Source organism: Caloenas nicobarica, chromosome 2 (assembly GCF_036013445.1).
Source record: "Caloenas nicobarica isolate bCalNic1 chromosome 2, bCalNic1.hap1, whole genome shotgun sequence".
Classification (NCBI taxonomy): Eukaryota; Metazoa; Chordata; class Aves; order Columbiformes; family Columbidae; genus Caloenas; species Caloenas nicobarica.
In genome coordinates, this window is record NC_088246.1 from 141,110,184 (window position 1) to 141,129,619 (window position 19,436).

The following is a 19,436-nucleotide window of genomic DNA, read 5'->3' on the forward strand; positions in this document are numbered from 1 at the left end:
CGCGGGGCGCCGCGGGAGCGGCAGGGCGAGCTCCGCCCCGCGGCGAGGCGGGCGTGGCGCTTCTCCCTTCAGCGCCGTCTCTTCAGCGGGAGGCGGTGCGGGCGGCCGGGCCGGTTGGGCCGCGCCGCCCCCGGGGAGCCAGAGCTTCGCTGAGGTGAGGGAAGACGGGGCGAAATGGCGTCGTGTGTGGGGAGCCGGACCCTGAGCAAGGACGACGTGAACTACCGCTTGCATTTCCGCATGATCAATGAGCAGCAGGTGGAGGATATCACGCTGGAGTTCTTCTACCGGCCGCACACCATCACCCTCCTCAGCTTCACCATCCTCAGCCTCATGGCCTTCGCCTTCACCAGGTGCGCGGCCCCCGGCGCCGCCACGGAGCTCCCCCGCGCTGCCCGCAGCGGCCCGGGCCGAAGGGGGTTCCCTGGGCGGGGTGCGGGGCGCGGGGCCGGGGTCGGTCCCCTGGGGTCAAGGACGAGCAGCGCGGCGCTGGCGGGCGGCGGTTGCCGCTGGGGTCAGGTTAACGGCAGCGCTGGTGTGGGGCCGGCACTCGCTGGAGGCGCTGCGGGCAGGGCTGGTGCATCGCTGCTGGCTGGGAGCAGCCTGCCCGGGCGCCGTCCCTGCGGACAGCCGGTGTCCTCCTCTGCTGCCTTTCCCGAGAACTTGTTGATCGTTTCGTGGCTCTCTGTTAAAGGCTTTACCAAAATGAGTGTGTGTTTCAAGCAGTTGCCAATAATGGCTCTTATTAGGCTATCAAAAGCTGAGCAATGACATCACTCAAGTAGATAATTTACCAGGAGTGACCGTTTTGTGTCATCATTTTTTTACAACACACTTAGAGGCCCGTCACACCTTGGCTTAGGCCCCAGTATTGACACACTTAGCCACATCCTTTCCCCACCACAGGAGCAGCTCTATGGACTTAGCCACTGCAGTCATTCATGGAAATAGCTAAGAATGGGCACAGTTATTTCCAGGAACCTTATTTCTAAACAAAAGGTATAGCAGTGCAGTCTGAATGGTATCTTGCAGTATTTTTCTAAGTTGTGCATACTTTTTTTTTTTTTTTTGCCTTCTACTGAAAAGGGCTGTGAAGAAGATGATGACATCATCTTCCTTTAGGCTAAATCATGCAGTCCCTGAGCAAACTGATTCTTGAGAGGTTTTAGCTGAGCTGTGCTAGTGTTTTGGGCTTGTTTACACTTCTGTGATATTGTATGTACACAATGACAGATTTCAGTGTCCTTGTTGATTAAACTGTGCATTTGACAGAAGAACATCGGTACTTGTCCCTAGGTGTGATATACAGTTCAGTGTGTAATCTTCTATCTTATTCTAAAAATCAAAATGTATAGTTTTTGTCACCACTATGACAATAGTGGTCAAGCCTGCCTTGAGCTGAGGAAGGAGAATAAGAAAACTTAAAATAGTGTAGCTGCAAATGGTCTGAGGTGGGACTTTTCTTGTTTCAACTTGCGTACGACCCCAAAGAGGATATTTTTGGTGAACACATCTTTTGTTCTACTTAGGTAACAAGATCTAAGCTAAGGCAGAATATCCCAGGGATCCCTTCTTAACTCTTTAGTTGGAGAAAATGAGGCTGAGGGGAGACCTTATTGGTCTTTACAACTACCTGAAAGAAGGTTGTAGTGAGGAAGGGTGTCAGTCTCTTTTTTTCCAGGTAACAAGCGATAGGACAAAAGGAAATGGCCTCGAGTTGCACCAGGGAAGGTTTAGATTGGATATTAGGAAAAATCTCTTCATGGAAAGGGTTGTCAGGCATTGGAACAGGCTGCCCGGGGAAGTGGTGGAATCACCATTCCTGGAGGTGTTTAAAAGATGCGTTAATGAGGTTCCTAGGGACATGGTTTAGGGGTGGACTTGGCAGTGTTAGGTTAAAAATTTGACTTGATGATCTTAAAAGTCTTTTCCAGCCAAAACAGCTCAATGATTCTGTTTCTGTGCTTGTGGTACAATGTTTAATTAGAGACTTTTGCTACAAATGCTCCTCTTGTCCTGTCTCCTGGTGCCCAATCACTTTTGTCATTATAGGGTTAATTTAGGTCAAACTTGTGAGTTTGAAAAGCTGCACAATTCTAAGGAATTCTCATCCATGCATGGTTCTGAAGGATTAATGGAATTGATTGCTCACCTTTCGGGGTGGAAAGTAATTTTGCTGTTAATTCTTTCAAGCAGAGGATGAGCCAAGCAGCCATTTCAGAATTACAGAGTCTTTTAGACCCAAACAACATTGCTTCACTTCTGGGGCATTTGTTTGCATTTTTCCAAGAGGATTGCTAGCTTTTCTTTACATTTGTCTTGCTAGCTTTCTAACTTTGACTTCTTCAGTTTCATTTTCTTTCCTCTGGCTGTCTCTGTTCTGCGTCACTTCCTGTGTTTAAGTACTGGTTGACTTGTCTTTAACTTCTTGGTTTCTCCTCTTCTCAGGTTGTAGAAGCTAATTTGATTTGAATTTTTTTTTTTTTTTCCCCCTCCTTCTCGTCTCCCCTCACCCCCTTGCCTTTTGCTATTTCTAACTATCGCAGAAGTTTCCTAAATCTCCTGGGTGATACCAGAGTGCTGTCTTTGTTGCCTTATTTGGAATGCTACCCAAACCATATGTACTCTTTGAGAAGCTGGGGGGAGGACATAGTTCCCCACATGGCTACAGTGTGTGCTCCCAGATCTGGTCCCTCTGTTCACATCAGTTTATTGCTTTGAGTCTCTGGTGACTGGTTTTGTATTTCCACCTCCTGGGCACAAGGTGCCGTAGACTTGCCAATAAGGTGTGACAAGTGATTCTTTTCTTCCCTTGTGCTGTCAGTTGTTCCGTAGCTGGTCAATTTGTTAAGCAGGGGATTTTCTATGACACATTCATACTGATCTTGTTAAATTATTTTTTTTTTTCAGGAACTTCAGCATAGGTAGAGGAAATTCTGCTTCCCTTAAAGCCTTTCTTGTCTCTTCTATAATTGTTTTATGTCAGAAATATGGGGGGGTTCAAATGAACTTAGAGAATGCTTTTCCCATGAATGTACCAAGCCAGAAGGTAGAGTCTCCCTTGGGATCACTGAGAGCAGTTGATGCTGTCTTGGAGCTGATAGATAAGGGTAAAGATCAACTTCAGATAGCAGTAATCTTCAGGTAGCAATAATAATTATCCAGAAAAAGAAATGTGAGTGTGTTCAACTTCTCCATGTTAAAGTGGGTGGTAGAGGGTATTCTGGTTTTTAAAGCACATCCTTCTAGTGCTTCTGACAATGGCTGCAGCTGCCCTGGCTATTTCCTGCTAAATGAGCCAGGCGCAGGCCTCTGCTTCCAGGCTGTGCCCTGGAGCAGAGGCATGGAGCGGCTTCAGCTTTCCATCCACTTCCTCCCCGCAGGAAGGGATGTGGTGTTCTCTGAGCCCGAGGCAGCCAGCAGGAGGGCATCTGGGTGCTGGAGGGGATATTTTGTGCAGCCAACAACAGGAGAGAGGAGGGTGACAGATTGGTAGCTTCTGGTGTGAAGTTGCAGGGGCTTATGCAGGAGTAAGACCTATGAAGATGTAGGGCTGTTTTTCACATCCACTGATTAATGGAGTTGATTAAACTGGATTATTGTGCATTTAGGTTCGATTTGGGGAGTCTATGGAACATTTTTTTCCCCACACACATTCTCAATTTGGTGTCTTAGCTATTTTTTCCTCAGTTGATTATCCTATATTTTTTTAATTCTTGATACAATAACTTACTAGTTTACATTTTTGTAATGTGCAAGTGCAATGTGGTGCTCTGGAGCAAGGAGAGGAGCAGGAGAGAAAAAGGTTATGCAGTTATTATGGGCTTTGTTTTTTTTATTATTTCTTCTCCAAAATGCCACAGAATTGAAAAGTGTGCTGGTAAAGTGAGTTTAAATTGAGAGAATTTCCATCTGTCCTCCCACTCAAGTGTTAGAAATCTTGTTTTTACTGCATGAATGCTTATATTTCAAAGTCAGCATCAAAGTTCCTAAGGCTAAGTGAGGAGATGATTTAGCACATTTTCCTGATTGCAGCTTGTTGTGATGATGTCTTTCCTCCAACAGTTATTTTGCTTCCCTGTTTCTTTTGGCATTCCCCAAAATAGCTCTTCCAGGCAAACACTATAATTCTTATCCTAAGTAGGGCACAGTAATGAGCCTCTTGCTCCCACCTGTTTTTACCTGCTTCTGGCAAGAAGGTTGGATGTCTGTCCTTTTTGAAAGGTATCTGCAAGCCAAAATGAAATGTCTCCACCACTCACTTGGAATGAAGTGCAGTTTAGCGCTGCATACATCCTTGTTGATTTTGCGGGGAAGTGGTGCTGATGTGACTAGGACAGCTTTCCTGAAGCTGAGTGGTACTAAGAATCCTGATATGCAAAGGTGAAGACCCACATCAGGTGGCGTGACAATTAAGTGATGTGATCACGATGTCTTTCACTTCTTTCTTGGCCCACTTGGTAGCACTCATGGCAGCACGTGCGTGTGTGTTATTTGCACGTGTTGAAAGAGGAACATGGCTTTGCTGTCTGAGCCATCGCAGCCTGAGGCTCTGGCTGGGAAGTCCACAGGATCCATGAGGCTCTTGAGATTGCTAAGAGTGCCAGAGTCAAGCTCTGGAACTTGGGGTTCGTAGCTGATGTAAAGTGTCAGCCTGTGTAGCACGCCTGCTGGGAAATGACTGGTAAATCTGTGCTGAGCTGGTTTAAAAAAAGTGCTGTGAGGAGCCCTTGAGTCCTGCAGAGAAACCATTCATGTTTAGTGGACTTTTTCCTGCCATACAGTTAAGCTAACACAGTGCTTAAATGATTCTCAATGACGAAAGTCTGTGGTGGAGCTGTTAAGGTTCAATTTTGAGGGAAAGGGAAATAATTTGGCAGGGTGAGAAACATTTTGCAAGTGCAGCAAATATCTGTTGTGGAGTGCATTTATGCTGTCACAGATTCTTTACTGAACCGTCCAGAAATGTGACATGCCATACCAGGAAGAGCTTTTTCCTTCTGAAGTTTGATGGGATTTTTTTGGTATCATGGACTGGGAATAAATAAAGGAATATATTTAAATAGGTAAGCTGGTCCTAAATACATGAAGATTACCCACATAGTAAAACTTCGAGTTGTAGTGGGAGATGCATTATGAAATATTAGCTGTGCATATTATGGTAGTCTGAAGTTTGTTTCCGTTTGTATTACTGAAGTGCCCTAGAAGCTGCCTGCTGGTTAGAAGACTTGTGTGGGCTTTTTTTTTTGTTAATCTCACCATTGTGCACTATATTCTACCTGCCTGAAAAGAAAGCTCAGTCATGTTTGCCTTGGCATTCCAAACTGAATTCTTAGGTCTCTCCTCTGGCCATAATATGACAGCAGCACAAATAATACATTGTATTTTATTCAGAGCTTTAGCTTAATAGGTCTGAAAGCAAGTCAGTATTTTTCCCTGGTTCTTTTAAGTTTTGGCTTCTCTGTTACACGTGGATTCTGAACTGTGTAATCATTCTTTCCAAAGGCTGATGGTAATCATTACTTCTCCCCTCTCTGCACTCACCTCAGGCATTTGGCATTTGGAGCGGGCCAAGGGAAGGGAAAGGGATTGTAAGCAGCACCAAAAGAGCAGAGGAAAACCTAGGAATTGAAGCCAGGCTTCCAGAGTTTTTGGTCTAGGTCTTTGTTGCTGTGTAAAAGTACTTTTGATGATGTTTCTGTGATTGTAAAAGCAGGAAGATTTCATTTTCCCACCTTTATATTAAATTCAGTCGTTGCTTCTCCATTGACTGGGAGGAGTGGCTGACACGCCAGAAGGCTGTGCTGCCATCCAGCAAGACCTGGACAGGCTGGAGAGTTGAGCAGGGAAAAATTTAATGAAATATAACAAGGGCAAGTGTAGAGTCTTGCATCTGGGCAGGAACAACCCCAGGTTCCAGTATAAGTTGGGGAACAACCTGTTGGAGAGCAGTGTAGGGGAAAGGGACCTGGGGGTCCTGGTGGGCAGCAGGATGACCATGAGCCAGCACTGTGCTCTTGTGGCCAAGAAGGCCGACGTCATCCTGGGGTGTATTAGAAGTGGGGTGGTTAGTAGGTCGAGAGAGGTTCTCCTTCCCCTCTACTCTGCCCTGGTGAGACCACATCCGGAATATTGTGTCCAGTTCTGGGCCCCTCAGTTCAAGAAGGACAGGGAACTGCTGGAGAGAGTCCAGCACAGAGCTGGGTCTCTTTAGCTTGGAGGAGACTGAGGGGTGACCTCATTAATGTTTATAAATATATAAAGGGTGAGTGTCATGAGGACGGAGCCAGGCTCTTCTTGGTGACAACCAGTGGTAAGACAAGGCATAATGGGTTCAAACTGAAACACAGGAGGTTCCACTTAAATATGAGAAGAAACTTCTTCTCAGTGAGGGTGACGGAACACTGGAACAGGCTGCCCAGGGAGGTTGTGGAGTCTCCTTCTTTGGAAACATTCAAAACCTGCCTGGACGCCTCCTGTGTAACCTCATCTGGGTGTTCCTGCTCTGGCAGGGGGATTGGACTAGATGATCTTTCGAGGTCCCTTCCAATCCCTAACATTCTGTGATTCTGTGACTTCTAACAATGCTTATGGCTTGCATGTATTGATTATATGTTTAACTCTCTGGTAAGAAAGGGATACCCAGAAGTGCAGAGTGAAAATCATTCAGTGCAGCTACTATCCTGACTTGTTATACAACCAGCATGCTTATTTCTTATAATTATTTCTGTATAGTCTTTATTTAAATAACATCATATCTTCAGAGCCTTTTAACTCCATCTTTTTTTAAAGGTCTTTAACACTTTGATGTTGTCTGTCTCTTCAGGGATGATTCTGTCCCAGAGGATAATATTTGGAGGGGTATCCTTTCTGTGATTTTCTTCTTTCTAATCATCAGCGTTCTAGCTTTTCCTAATGGTAAGTAAGGTTTATACTGTTTAAACTTCAATTCATTTGAATTTATTTTTATTGCCACTATATTTGTTTTTATTTTTATTAAAGTACAATTTTTAAATGTATTTTTTTCTTTTATGCTTTTGAATTCCTTTATGTTAAGGAGTAGTCTAAAAATGGGTTGCAATCATACTGAGCAGAGATAACAGTAAAATGTGAGTTATTTATAGCTTGTCTGTGTCTAACAAGGTAGTCAGGTTTTCCAAATCAGTGTCTCTATTTGCAGGTGAGCAGCTGCAGCACAGGTTGCTAAGTAATGATACTGCCAGATCCTTAAATTATGTTTAAAAGGAGTCTGCCTCTGTGTGTTTTAGCAAAAGTGTCATTCTACAAATTCTCAGAGATGTGACGCCTTACATAAATCACCTTACCAGAAGCTAGTGATAGTTAGAAATGTTCTAAGTTGCATTACAACGTAAAACCACAGTTGCTCAGTAGAAATTTAAGTTGAACAAAAGTTCTGGTAATTGTGTGAGGAGCAGAAAATGCAAAAAGGTAAAAACTCATGTGTGACACTCAACTTTGTGGAGAAAATGCCGTCTTCCTGTTTTCATTTATTTATTCATTTTTAATTTTGACTTATTGGTGGCAGCAAGAGCAAAATTCTTGGGGCAAGTCTGAACTACATCAGGATTGGCAGTGTTCAGGAAAAAAATAGTTATGGTGCTCAGGGCAGCTTTGTAGTTCAGAGTTGGGACATATTTTTCTCCTAGTTTAAAAATCATAAGAAATTAAAAATCCATTACTTTTCATAAAGCAATCCCTGGAAAACAGTGAAAAATGAGAGAAAAATGAGCTTTATGCACACAGTGGTGAAAGAGCAGTGCACAGTGTACACTGAAAATATTTTTTCAGCCACTTCTTGCAACCTAAACATATGATTCATTTTTAGAGGTTTTCCAGTTTCACCAGGCTTACCTTCTCTGCTCTTCACACTAATGGAGAGGTTTTTAATCTAAAAAGTCAGTTTAATCATTGGCTCTAAAGTAAATAATATTGACACTGGTAAAGAGCATAAGTTTCTTGCTTCTTGTCAGATATGTGATACTCAGTTTGGAAGTTTTAGGAGGCCTGTTTGCTAACATTTTGTGGTCACCTGAAGGCTTAGCACCCAGCTGCTTTGCTAACACACTGAAATTTGTATTTGATGACTTAATTGGGGGCAAGATGTGTGTGAGCTGTTGGCCAGAAACCAGATCAAGAGATCCTCAGGTGACACATGAGATGTTGTCTGCTGAGCAAACAGCATATTCCTGTTCTGGAAAAAGCTCCATCAAAATAATGGAAAATTTTGGCTATACCTTACTAACTAGCAGCCTTCTTTTCCTTTCTGAAATCTGCCATGACCATTTTTTTTTTTTTTTAACAGAGCCCCAGTCTTCAGGTGTATTATATAGTTTGATGGAGAACTGATCCATGCCAAATCCTTGTATGAGATATACTCAAAAATAGATTTTGTGTTTCTTAGTGACTGTCTTCTAATAGGCTTTTTGTTTACTGCCCACAGGACCCTTTACACGCCCCCACCCTGCAATATGGAGAATGGTTTTTGGTAAGTTTGTGTTTCTGACTTTTTCAGTGCTTCTGCGAGACTGACCATTTTAACTTTCAGATGAATGGAATTGTCATGAAACGTAATTGTACATCAGACTTACGTGAATGTCCCTTCCCTCCCACTCCTGAGCAGTTGCTAATAATCTGTTCCTAATTATGTTTGAGAATGTCATTGTAGTTACTCTGTGTCAAGATGGCGTAAATTAAATCAGCAGAAAGGGATCATTCATTCTGATACTCTGTTTTAATCCTGTTTTTTGTTTGTGCTGCCTAATCCCCTTCCCCTACGCCCTTCCTACTGTCATCTCTTCCCACCCCAAAATTTTTTTATAGCTACTGCATTTACTATCTGACTTCTAACTAAGTCCAGTTTAGCAGGGTGCTTATTTTCATTATTGGCAAAATATGATATTGCTTGTTTATTAAATTGTATCATTGTGTAGCTTAACATACATTTATTAATATTCTCAATGTATATATTCATATTCTTAACTTATAATTTCAGCAAAAATACCTGTAAATACTAGTTGCATTAATAGTTTGGAAAATAGTTCTATTAACTACGGAACTTACTGAGGTAAATCCTGCTTCTTAGACATCTGAATTACATTACAAAAACATTAGGAATTTTATTTTGAAATAATTCAGGGTTTACAGAGCATATCCTAGGCTTCAAGTACATTTACAGAGAATTAGGTACATTTGATTTAAAAGCTGATCTGTTTCTTTTTACGGGGACTGAATGTTTCTCTCTCCCACCACTTTATATAGCTAAAAATAAGTAGCCTTCTAAAGTAGCTGATTACTCATCTGTTGACATTGAGAGGACACTGTTGATTAGATAGTATGTGTTAAAAATTCCTGCTCCTTGTGAAGTTTGGGAAACAAAGGTCCTACTGCTCATTTCAGGTTTCAGAAAATGTACATTTAAAGGTCATTCTCAATGTTGATACTGTTAGAGCTGGCCCCCCTGTACTTTCAGCCAAAGGCTGCATGCAAAATCAAGAGCCACGTTTTTCCTGTGTAATTCTGCTGCTTCTGGCATTGCTTGTTTAGCCATGCTTGAGGTCTCAGACCTGTTTGGTAGATGAGAGGCAGGAGTAGCGTGTTCTCAGCATTTCAGGACGTACCCTTGCCTGCAGGCTGCACTTGTAGTAGTTTGGCATCTGTTTACCTGATGTGTTTTTAGGATGTACTGCCGAGTACACTATATGTACTTTCTGTTCATGTGTGTAGTTGAACGGAAGTTGTTCTCTAGCATACACTGTGGATCAATAACATGTGAGTTCTGGTTATAGTTTAAAATAACTTTTTAGAATTGCTATAGTTTATTTTGGATGGCAGATTCTAAGTTTACTCACATTAATCTTTCTGCCTTCCATGACATTGTGGCAGGACACAAGTAGGTTTGAGTGCTAGAGTACGGAAAAAGTATTTACATGCTTCTTCAAAATGTGGTCTTAGATATCTGTGAACATGTGAATAATATAAACATGTGCTGCCAACAGCAGCTTCATCTACTCACAGATCTACACCTAGGACTCTTAACTTCTAATGAGTTTTTCTTTTTTTAAAACAAAACAAAACATTCAGATGTTGGAAGGAGAGAGGCAGTAGTCCCAAATGCAGTAGCATTTCATAATTTATAATGGTGTGAAAACAAATCATAATTGTCTTTCTCTTTAAAAGCTTCCAACAGTAAATATTCCAGCTCACAAGTAATTCAAGCATGTATTAGTTTATAAATATAACTATCCTTTATTGCCAGTGTAGTTCAGAATTGCCAGGTGGGATTATTAAATTGATCTTTGTGTTGAAATCTGCATATAGGCTTAGGCACCTGCATTAGTGAGACGAAGAACACTTAAAGCCAAGGGAAAGAGCTAATGCAATCCTAGGGTCCTAATGTATCTCTTAATAAAGAGCTTCCTGATCACAGCCCTGTACTACTGTGTCTAAACTAAGAAGACTGAGTTTGTTTTGATTGAGTTCATGCAGTCAAGCGTATATCACTTGAAACGGGAGGTGATATGAAGGGCTGAGTGCTCAGAGATTGTCTTGTGACTCGTGTCTCTTGAGCTTTTTTGCATGTAGCCACTGTATGTAGAAAACTTGTTTGTGCAAACCAGGCATGTATGGAACAACAGTTTGAAACTAGCTTTTTGGACTCTATGTGTCCCAAGGAGTTTTGTGAGTGAACATGATTTAAAAGGTTGTTCTTTTTGCAGGTCTCAGTGTGCTCTATTTTCTGTTCCTGGTGTTTGTGCTCTTCCTTAACTTCGAGCAGGTAAAAGCCGTGATGTACTGGCTGGATCCCAATCTTCGATATGCCACAAGGGAAGCAGATATCATGGTATGTATCTATGGTACTTTATGGGACATTTTGGCTACTTTAGGCAAGTTTTACATGAGTGGGAAGGGGTAAATCATGAGTGATGCAAGTTTGTGCCTCTACTTGACAGAGTCAACGAGCCTTTTGTATCAACTGCTGTTTCTTTACATGGAAATCAATTGGTGTGAAAAACAGTCTTTATTTTTTCTGATGCAGATGCTCAGATGAGTGTGCAGTCAGAGTGTGAGATATGTTTGCACTGGGATGGCTTTGGATTCCTTTAATAGATATGAGCCTGGATACTGAAAACAGACTTAGCAAGGTAGTATTTAAATGAGGTCTGTACAGTACGTGTCCCCCAGATCAGTAGTTTGGTTTTTTTTTTTTTTTGATGCCACAATGCTGTACTCAAAGAACTTTGGTCTTGCCTTGTTGCTGTGAGCTTAGTACATGACTGGCATCGTTCTGAGTATGTGGAAATCCAGGTACAGCAACTGCAAGGCTCTGCTGCCTTCCATTTGCCCAGCTAAACACTGGTGCTGTTACCACTGGGAAGTTACTTCCACAGACCATGATCTGGAGTGGTGTGGAAAGCCAGGCTTGGTCTTCCCCTTGAGGAGAGACCCCTAGCACAGGAAGTTGAGGTAGTGAAAGGAGGGTGGGAGGAGTATGTGAGGTATGTTGGAAGGCAGGCAGAAGAGGGTAAGGCAAGAGTTGCCAGTCCTGTCCTCTTCGCTATCGCATCAGGCTACTGCCCACCACCTGACCAGTGTGCTTCCTTGCCCTTGGGTTTGTGCATCAGTGCTCTGTGGCCACCTGTTGTATAGTAGGTGCTGTTATCGGACTTGTGCCTCAAGAGGAAGGAAATATAATTGATTATCTTTAGCAAGTAGCAATTTACTGCATATGCAAACTCCTACACAGCACCTAATCAGCAGTGGCTTCAAACTCCTGCCCTGTAGCATGTAAGACTGAATGGAAATCTTTGTAGTGCAGTAAGCTTACATTGACTGATTGACAGTGAAGGCTCCCTGCCTGGAAAACTCTGGATGCTTCAGGTGTTGCACCTCAGCTGATCAGCAGTACCTGTTGTGCAACTCCAGCATCCAGAGTTGGGCTGTGACTTTCTGTTCTGCAGGAGCTGTGCAGTGGTGGTGAGGCGTGGGCAGCCTGCTGTTAGGTGGTGGGAGGACGCATTGCTAAATAGAGCATGAGCAGGGGGGTTAGTGATGTTGCTGAGCAACAAAAGGGAGCTGACACGAGGAGTCTGTTGGTAAGTAAGTCAGGTTCACCTGGCTCTTCTGTCATTTAAGTTAGAAATAAGTAGACTCAAGTCAGGGGAGGAGTGGTATTGCTACTGGCACAGAACCAAAGTGCAGCAGATTTCCTGACTGTAGCAGTGAGCACGCTGTACTACTTTGCCATCCTGATACTGTCACTTAAAGTTGGAGTAAATTTTTAAAATGCAACTGTAATGAAGACTGCAGCTTGATCTTTTGCACAGGGCTGGCAAAGTTCCTTGAGTATTAAACAAAGTTTAACACATTTCACTGTATGACTGAAAGAGCTACAGCTGGAAAGATGAGGTAGAGGGGAAAAAAGCTTCGGTAAAAATGAAACAAAAAAAGCAAGAGCCCTGAAAAAAAGCCTACTTTTGGAGTAACCTCATTGTGTTCACTCATCACAGAATTTCAGATATCATGGTGTAGCCTGCGCCTTCCATGGTGCATTCAGTGCTTCTCATGCTTTTGTTAGGAAATTAAACACAGTGGCTATAACACTTTGTGTGCATATAGATCCAGGTGCTGGTGTGAATTCAAATCAGAACTTCCTGAGGCTTGAACCCGGATGTTTTTCTGCATTTATATATGAGGTAAAAGAAGCGGAAATGTGGAAGGAAGCTCTAGTGTGTGGGGATTTGTCTGCCATTCTGCCAAGGTGTTCCCAGCTGTACTGGGAATACAGCGAAATGTGCCAGTTTCAGATCTCTGTGAGCGTGTGCACTGAAGCTGCAGGTTTGCCATCCTTAGGACAGGTGGTGCATCTTTCTCGGAATATCCAGCAGCACTGGTACACGTGAGAAGCAGTACTGTGCTTTCGCTTTAGGGAGCACCAGCAGTAAGGGGTACTTAACATTTTTATCGTAGGACTTAAGTGCCTCCTGATAGGGAGAATGAGAGGTAAGAGAAGTATGTATGTGAAATTGTACGTTGTTCTCTATGTGGAGACCAGGATTTAAATGTTTCTCTGCCATCTCCTTTTCAACTTGATCATGGTTCATTTACACAGGATTAGCAATAGCTCTGGCCTGAAAGAGAATCCTCTCTTAATTCAACAGCACTGAGCAGTGATGTGTTGTCACCTGCAGGTGGCAATATATATTTTAGAAGGGATTTTTTTTAAATGTGTGTTTCCAGTTGGGAATAGTTCAGTTTGTGCCCAGTGATGAGACACAGATGCCCCACAGATGCAGCCTCCTGATGGCATACAGATATTTTTTAATTGGGCAGTGATTTCTGGCACTTGCTGTACAACATTATGAACGCGTTTCCTTTGTTATTGATGACTAGAATACTAATTAATATTCCTAAGGAATCTGCCACTCATCTGTGACAGAACATTTGCAATTTCCCTTCATTTTTTGTTGGTTTTTGTGTTGTTGTTTTTTTTTTTTTTTTTCTTCGGCCCTGTGACCAAACTTATGCAATATGAATGTGATCTAGGAGATTGCTTTGGTGAGGAAAATGAGACACAAAATATACTCAGATGAGCATTAAGATGATAACATAGTATCACAAACTGGTGAGAATTAGCCACCCATGAGCCACATCTGAACACCAGACAGCATGAAAATGAGGAAAGGTGGTTATTTCAAATCATGACTCCAAAGAAAAACAAATAACTGTTTTCTGGAGTGTTGTTTGCTGGTTTTGTTATTGATTTTATTGCTTCTGCTGTTCCTCTGTCACATATGAAATACATGCTCCTTCAGGAACTAAGGTCTATTTTATCTCCCTTTGAATTAGAGCTGTCCTTTGAAGACACAGTGTCTTAATACTGAAAGTTTTTCTACAAAGATTACAAGGATGAGAAAGTGAAATAACATATTTTAATATCCATATAATTTCAGGCTTGTTGCACTGGATAGAAAGAAGTTTTTTCATTCTAGTGTTTCTGAAGATGCCTTTTCATTGAGGTTTGGTTTTATTTGGTTTTTTTGCATTAACAGGAGTATGCTGTGAACTGTCATGTTATCACCTGGGAGAGAATCCTCAGCCACTTTGATATATTTGCGTTTGGGCATTTCTGGGGCTGGGCTATGAAGGCTTTGCTGATCCGCAGCTATGGGCTGTGCTGGACTATTAGCATCACCTGGGAACTCACTGAGGTAGGCCACCCATTTATCTTAATTAAGCAGATGTATGAGACTTGAATTATTCTTTGGGGGAAATGTGAATGTTACTAGAAGGATGACTCACTGGTTCTTGGTATAGATTTACATTTTAAGCCTTATAAACCAGATGCTGAGCAATTGATGCAGTTGCATTAGTGAACAACAGCAAGCTGTGGTTTAGCTAAGTGGCTTACTATTACTTGAATAGGAGGGAAGTCTAGGCCAGCCTGTTGGTGCCATCCACACTTCGTTTTCACAGAATCACAGAATGTTAGGGATTGGAAGGGACCTCGAAAGATCATCTAGTCCAATCCCCCTGCCAGGGCAGGAACACCTAGGTGAGGTTACACAGGAAGGCGTCCAGGTGGGTTTTGAATGTCTCCAGAGAAGGAGACTCCACAACCTCCCTGGGCAGCCTGTTCCAGTGCTCTGTCACCCTCACTGAGAAGAAGTTTCTTCTCAAATTTAAATGAAACCTCCTGTGTTCCAGTTTGAACCCATTACCCCTTGTCTTACCATTGGTTGTCATCGAGAAGAGCCTGGCTCCATCTTCATGACACTCACCCTTTATATATTTATAAACATTGATGAGGTCTCCCCTCACTCTCCTCCAGGCTAAAGAAACCCAGCTCCCTCAGCCTTTCCTCATAAGGGAGATGCTCCACTCCCTTAATCATCTTTGTGGCCCTGCGCTGGACTCTCTCCAGCAGTTCCCTGTCCTTCTTGAACTGAGGGGCCCAGAACTGGACACAATATTCCAGATGAGGTCTCACCAGGGCAGAGTAGCAGGGAAGGAGAACCTCTCTCGACCTACTAACCACCCCACTTCTAATACACCTCAGGATGCCATTGGCGTTCCTGGCCACAAGGGCACAGTGCTGGCTCATGGTCATCCTGCTGTCCACCAGGACCCCCAGGTCCCTTTCCCCTACACTGCTCTCCAACAGGTTGTTCCCCAACTTATACTGGAACCTGGGGTTGTTCCTGCCCAGATGCAAGACTCTGCACTTTCCCTTATTATATTTCATTAAATTTTTCCCCACTCAACTCTCCAGCCTGTCCTGTCCTGCTGTTATGAGAGTCAATGCTCATGCTACTTCAGAAGTTGACTAATATTCCCTGATTCAGAGCAGTTTTCTCTTTTTCCACTTTGTAGTATCTGTGATCTGCTGTCATGATCCCCCTACCCCAAATACAACAGTATTACATATTGTGTATAGTTGTGCATACTGTACGGTGAAAGGAAGTTAAGGGATGCCTGAGGAAGGTGTAAGGACCCATGAGGAGAATTCCATATGGAATGGCAAGACACCATTTGGTGTGTTGTTTTCTGTCATGAGGCCCTTTTTTTGCTGAATTGTACTGCACAAGCCTAGTTTATTCATGTTCACTGACATAAAAATGTGATTTTTTTTTTTTTTTTAATAGGCGTGGATCTAAGCTAGTTCACACACAGTGTAGTCCCCTGCATCATGTTTTGGAGGACCACTGACTTATTGTTGTTATCCAGCTTTACCACTGTTCTCCCAAACACGTGCTTAGGTCATTTGACTGTTGGCACTTGCAAATCCTATTTTGGATTAAAAAAAATACAGATACTTGACTTAGTTGATTGTTGCTTGGACTGCTGGTCCTTATTGTTAGATCTTTTTTAAGAATTCAAGCTGATTAATTGCTACTCTAAATATTTTCATTTGGATGTAAGCTAGAGCTTCATTAGTAGGATATATGTCACCTAAAATCCAAGGTAATGTGTCTATAGAAATGAGTTTAATTTAATTATATTATTTGATTGGACAATTCAGAGGAAAAAAATAAAAGTCCAATTGGTATCAGCTTTTGGGACAGCGTAGACTGACTTGTCACACTTAAAATACTAAATGTAGATGTAGACAGCTGAATTTAGTCTTTAAAATCGTAGTTTTTTGTAGAGCTTGCTGTCTTGAGAATGCTTGGCTCATCTGACAAGTCATTTATAATTCAGGAAAATAGATAAGGATTTAGTTGTCTAAAATTAAACATCAGGGTTTGAAAATACTGGTGCCATGAGTTCCTTTTTGAAACATGTTTTTGTTCTGTGGCCTTGAAGGATATGCTGTTTTCTGAGCTCTTTTGAAACTGCTTAAGATTGGGATTTCACAAGTACCCATCCACAAAAAGCAACTTTGCTAGTTATTGTACTCATTTTTTCCCTCTGGAAAAGAATGAATTTGGATTTGTTTCACTCACACTCTTATCATTCAGTTGATCATTGCACAACCATCGTCTTCAACCTGACACCGCATGGGGTGTCTAGCATTCCCTGTTGTTGAAAGGCGTATTATTGGAATAGATAGTGCATTGGGTAAGGTTCAACATAGAGAAAGGTTATCACCACTCAAATGGATTTTTAATGAATTCGTTAATTCAAGAAAGTCATTAGAAACCTACCCAAGTTATCAGGGCAGTTACACAGGGATTTAGTTGTGCATCTAGTGTTAGCATTAATGGATTTCAGGTGGCTCCCCATTCTGAAATGGGACCCTTGGCTCGTGCCCCATGCTATCAGATTAAAGTTGGGATGCAGACAGACCTTGGTCTCTCATGCCAAGAAAACAGCTAGCACCTTAGAGATAGGCTGGCTAACACCTGTCCTCTGTTTTTTGCTGCCTTATTATTTGTAACTTCTGGTGTCTTTGGATTATTGCAGATTGAGATTCGTAGCCTAGTTCCCTTTCAGGTTAAATTCATTTAAAACATTAAAATGTAGCAGGGTGCTGAGCTTAGGTCCTGAAGAGAAATTCAGATTTTCTCCATGTTGAAAATCCCATAGCGTTGTCAACGAAAAACAAGTTGCTTTGATATACTTCTGCAAGAGTTTTCAAAGCAACTGTGGTTGTCAGTATCAGTCACTGTAACTTATTATAAATGGACTGGTATTCATTCTTCCTGTATACAGAAAAAAATCTTGTTCCTTTTCCCACATCTGATTTTTTTTCATTATTTTATTTATGCATCTGTTAACAAAAGATACTTTATTACAAAATTATACCAGTAATCTTGAACAGACACAGTGTATGTACGTTAACTGTCAAAAATTGTGCTGTTTTTTTGGAGGGATGAATATTTTCAAGTTTGCTATGTGTTTTGTTAAGCATCTTCTTGAATATTCCAGAGGGACTGCTTAACACCTGGCTGTATTGATTTCCAGTCCACAGCTAACTTTTTCAGTCTATTTTTTGGGTTGCTGTGATTTTTTTCTTGTAGAATAGAGAATACAATTATTTCCTTTTAAAGGAGAATGAGAGGTGCTGAATCCATTTCTAGCTGTCAGTAAATTATGTTTGTATCTTGCCTTAGCTCTAGCCACTTGTCCTCCTTCACTCTGTCGCCAAGTGTGAAGTCGCCAAATGTATCTGTAAATATATTTGATTGCCTTACTAATGCCTTATAGTGGTCTTAGCTGAGTATTTGGAAAGGAAAAGATTGCTTCAGAGGTAAATGATTTGTGCACTTTCCAGGGGAAATCTTTGAGACTGAATATGTTTTGGTGTATCCAGATGATGTCAGCTTCTCAGTCTGATCTTGGTTGGTTTCTGACCTATTTTTCATTATCTTCTTCGTGAAAGTACCTTCATCATTACTGCTTAGCAGAGACCAAGTAGGAAGGGATAGTGAAATATCCTCTTAACTTCTTGAACCATTCTGGATCAAGCATAGCAGCAGAGCTTGTAGTGTCTGGAATATTGGTGAACTCTTAATTTTTTTACGGTCACTAAATTTTCTAAAAATACTAAATGAAAGAAAGGGTTTTGAAATAGAACAAGTGTTAAGTCCTGAACTCCAACATGCTTTCGTACTGACAGTTGTTACAAATGCATCCATTCTACTTACTGCATCTTGTTGCTGGTCTAGAAAACAGACCTCTTAAAACTACTTAGCAGAAATAAAACAAAGATTCTCTTCAGTTTATTTTTTTAAAGCACAAGATACCTTCCTTTCTCCAAGAAATGCAGTAGTTTTGCTTGTTTCGTGCATTTCTATGAATGTTCTGTGTAGCATCTTTGAGAGGCTAAGGAGCTGCGCGATATCCTTATACACAGCAGAGTCCCAACAGGAATGATAAGAAGGAAACCTCTGTCTCATGTGGTTCTATCCAAGGCCTCCTGAAGTTAATGGAAGGATCCCCATCAAATTTCAGTGGTTGTGGCTCGTGTCCTTGAAGTATGACATGTACCGAAAAGCTGATTTTTTTAATATGTACTTAAAAAGTTAATTTATATGAATTCTGTTCTGTTTCTCACCCAGAATCTTTTTGCTGTATTCTGTAGCTCTTCTTCATGCACCTTCTGCCTAATTTTGCTGAATGCTGGTGGGATCAAGTCATTTTGGACGTCCTACTTTGTAACGGGGGTGGCATCTGGTTGGGCATGGTAGTTTGTCGTTTCTTGGAGATGAGGACCTATCACTGGGCAAGCTTCAAGTAGGTCTACATTAAAGCTTGATAAACATTATGTTTGGTATTCTGTTTCCCAAGGAAATGAATTTAATATACGTTCTTCTTTGAATGTGTAAAATGCATGTGGTATAGAAATAGCATGCAATCTACATGTGCTAACAATTCTGTAAATTTACTTTAAATGTTAAAAATCCATCTCATAGTAATGTGACTGTACAGTATATGTTTGTAAATATGGTTATGTATATATAATTTTCCTTTGCAATCTAAGTTACAAGCATTGATGCCAAATGAAAATATAAAGTAATAAAGCTATTTGCATTGTCAGTTTATTTTGTACAAGCAAGACTTTGAAGAAGGCAGTGAAAAAAAAATTGTAATTGTTTTCTCATTATATGATGTTTTTGAACTAGATTTGGGCTCACTTTGAGGCATTAGTGTGGCAATCTGCCAGTGCTAGTTGTAATTGCTGAAGAGGAATTAGGCTGATTGTACCCGTGCTGTGAATTGCCTTACCCGATTGCTGACCTTCTAAAGTAAATGGAGTAATTGCAAAATAAAGTAGCATTTGTTGTATAAAGGGTCAACAGCTTGCAGCCTAGCAAGTGTCAGGTCCTGGCTGTCCAGGTATGGTTTCTTCCATATTTTTTTGCCCCTATCTTGCCTCCTTCCCTGCCAGTTGGTGGCAAGCACGGTTATCTGCGTGTTACCAATGATATAGATCAAATAGGATCAAATACAATGAATTGCCAAAGGATGTTGTC

The 19,436-nt window shown here is 41.6% G+C and overlaps 1 protein-coding gene across 2 annotated transcripts in view; it reads left to right on the top strand.

Moving 5' to 3' along the window:
• Window positions 1-23: 23 nt before the first annotated feature.
• Window positions 24-19,436, top strand: part of PTDSS1 (phosphatidylserine synthase 1) — a 38,024-nt gene continuing 18,611 nt past the window's right edge. For both annotated transcript variants that reach the window (XM_065629760.1, XM_065629761.1), the window contains exons 1-6: window positions 24-353; window positions 6,827-6,918; window positions 8,462-8,506; window positions 10,737-10,861; window positions 14,070-14,228; window positions 18,545-18,696. In XM_065629760.1, coding sequence (XP_065485832.1) covers window positions 175-353; window positions 6,827-6,918; window positions 8,462-8,506; window positions 10,737-10,861; window positions 14,070-14,228; window positions 18,545-18,696 — 752 coding nt within the window. In that variant the 5' untranslated portion in view covers window positions 24-174. The remainder of the gene's footprint in view (window positions 354-6,826; window positions 6,919-8,461; window positions 8,507-10,736; window positions 10,862-14,069; window positions 14,229-18,544; window positions 18,697-19,436) is intronic.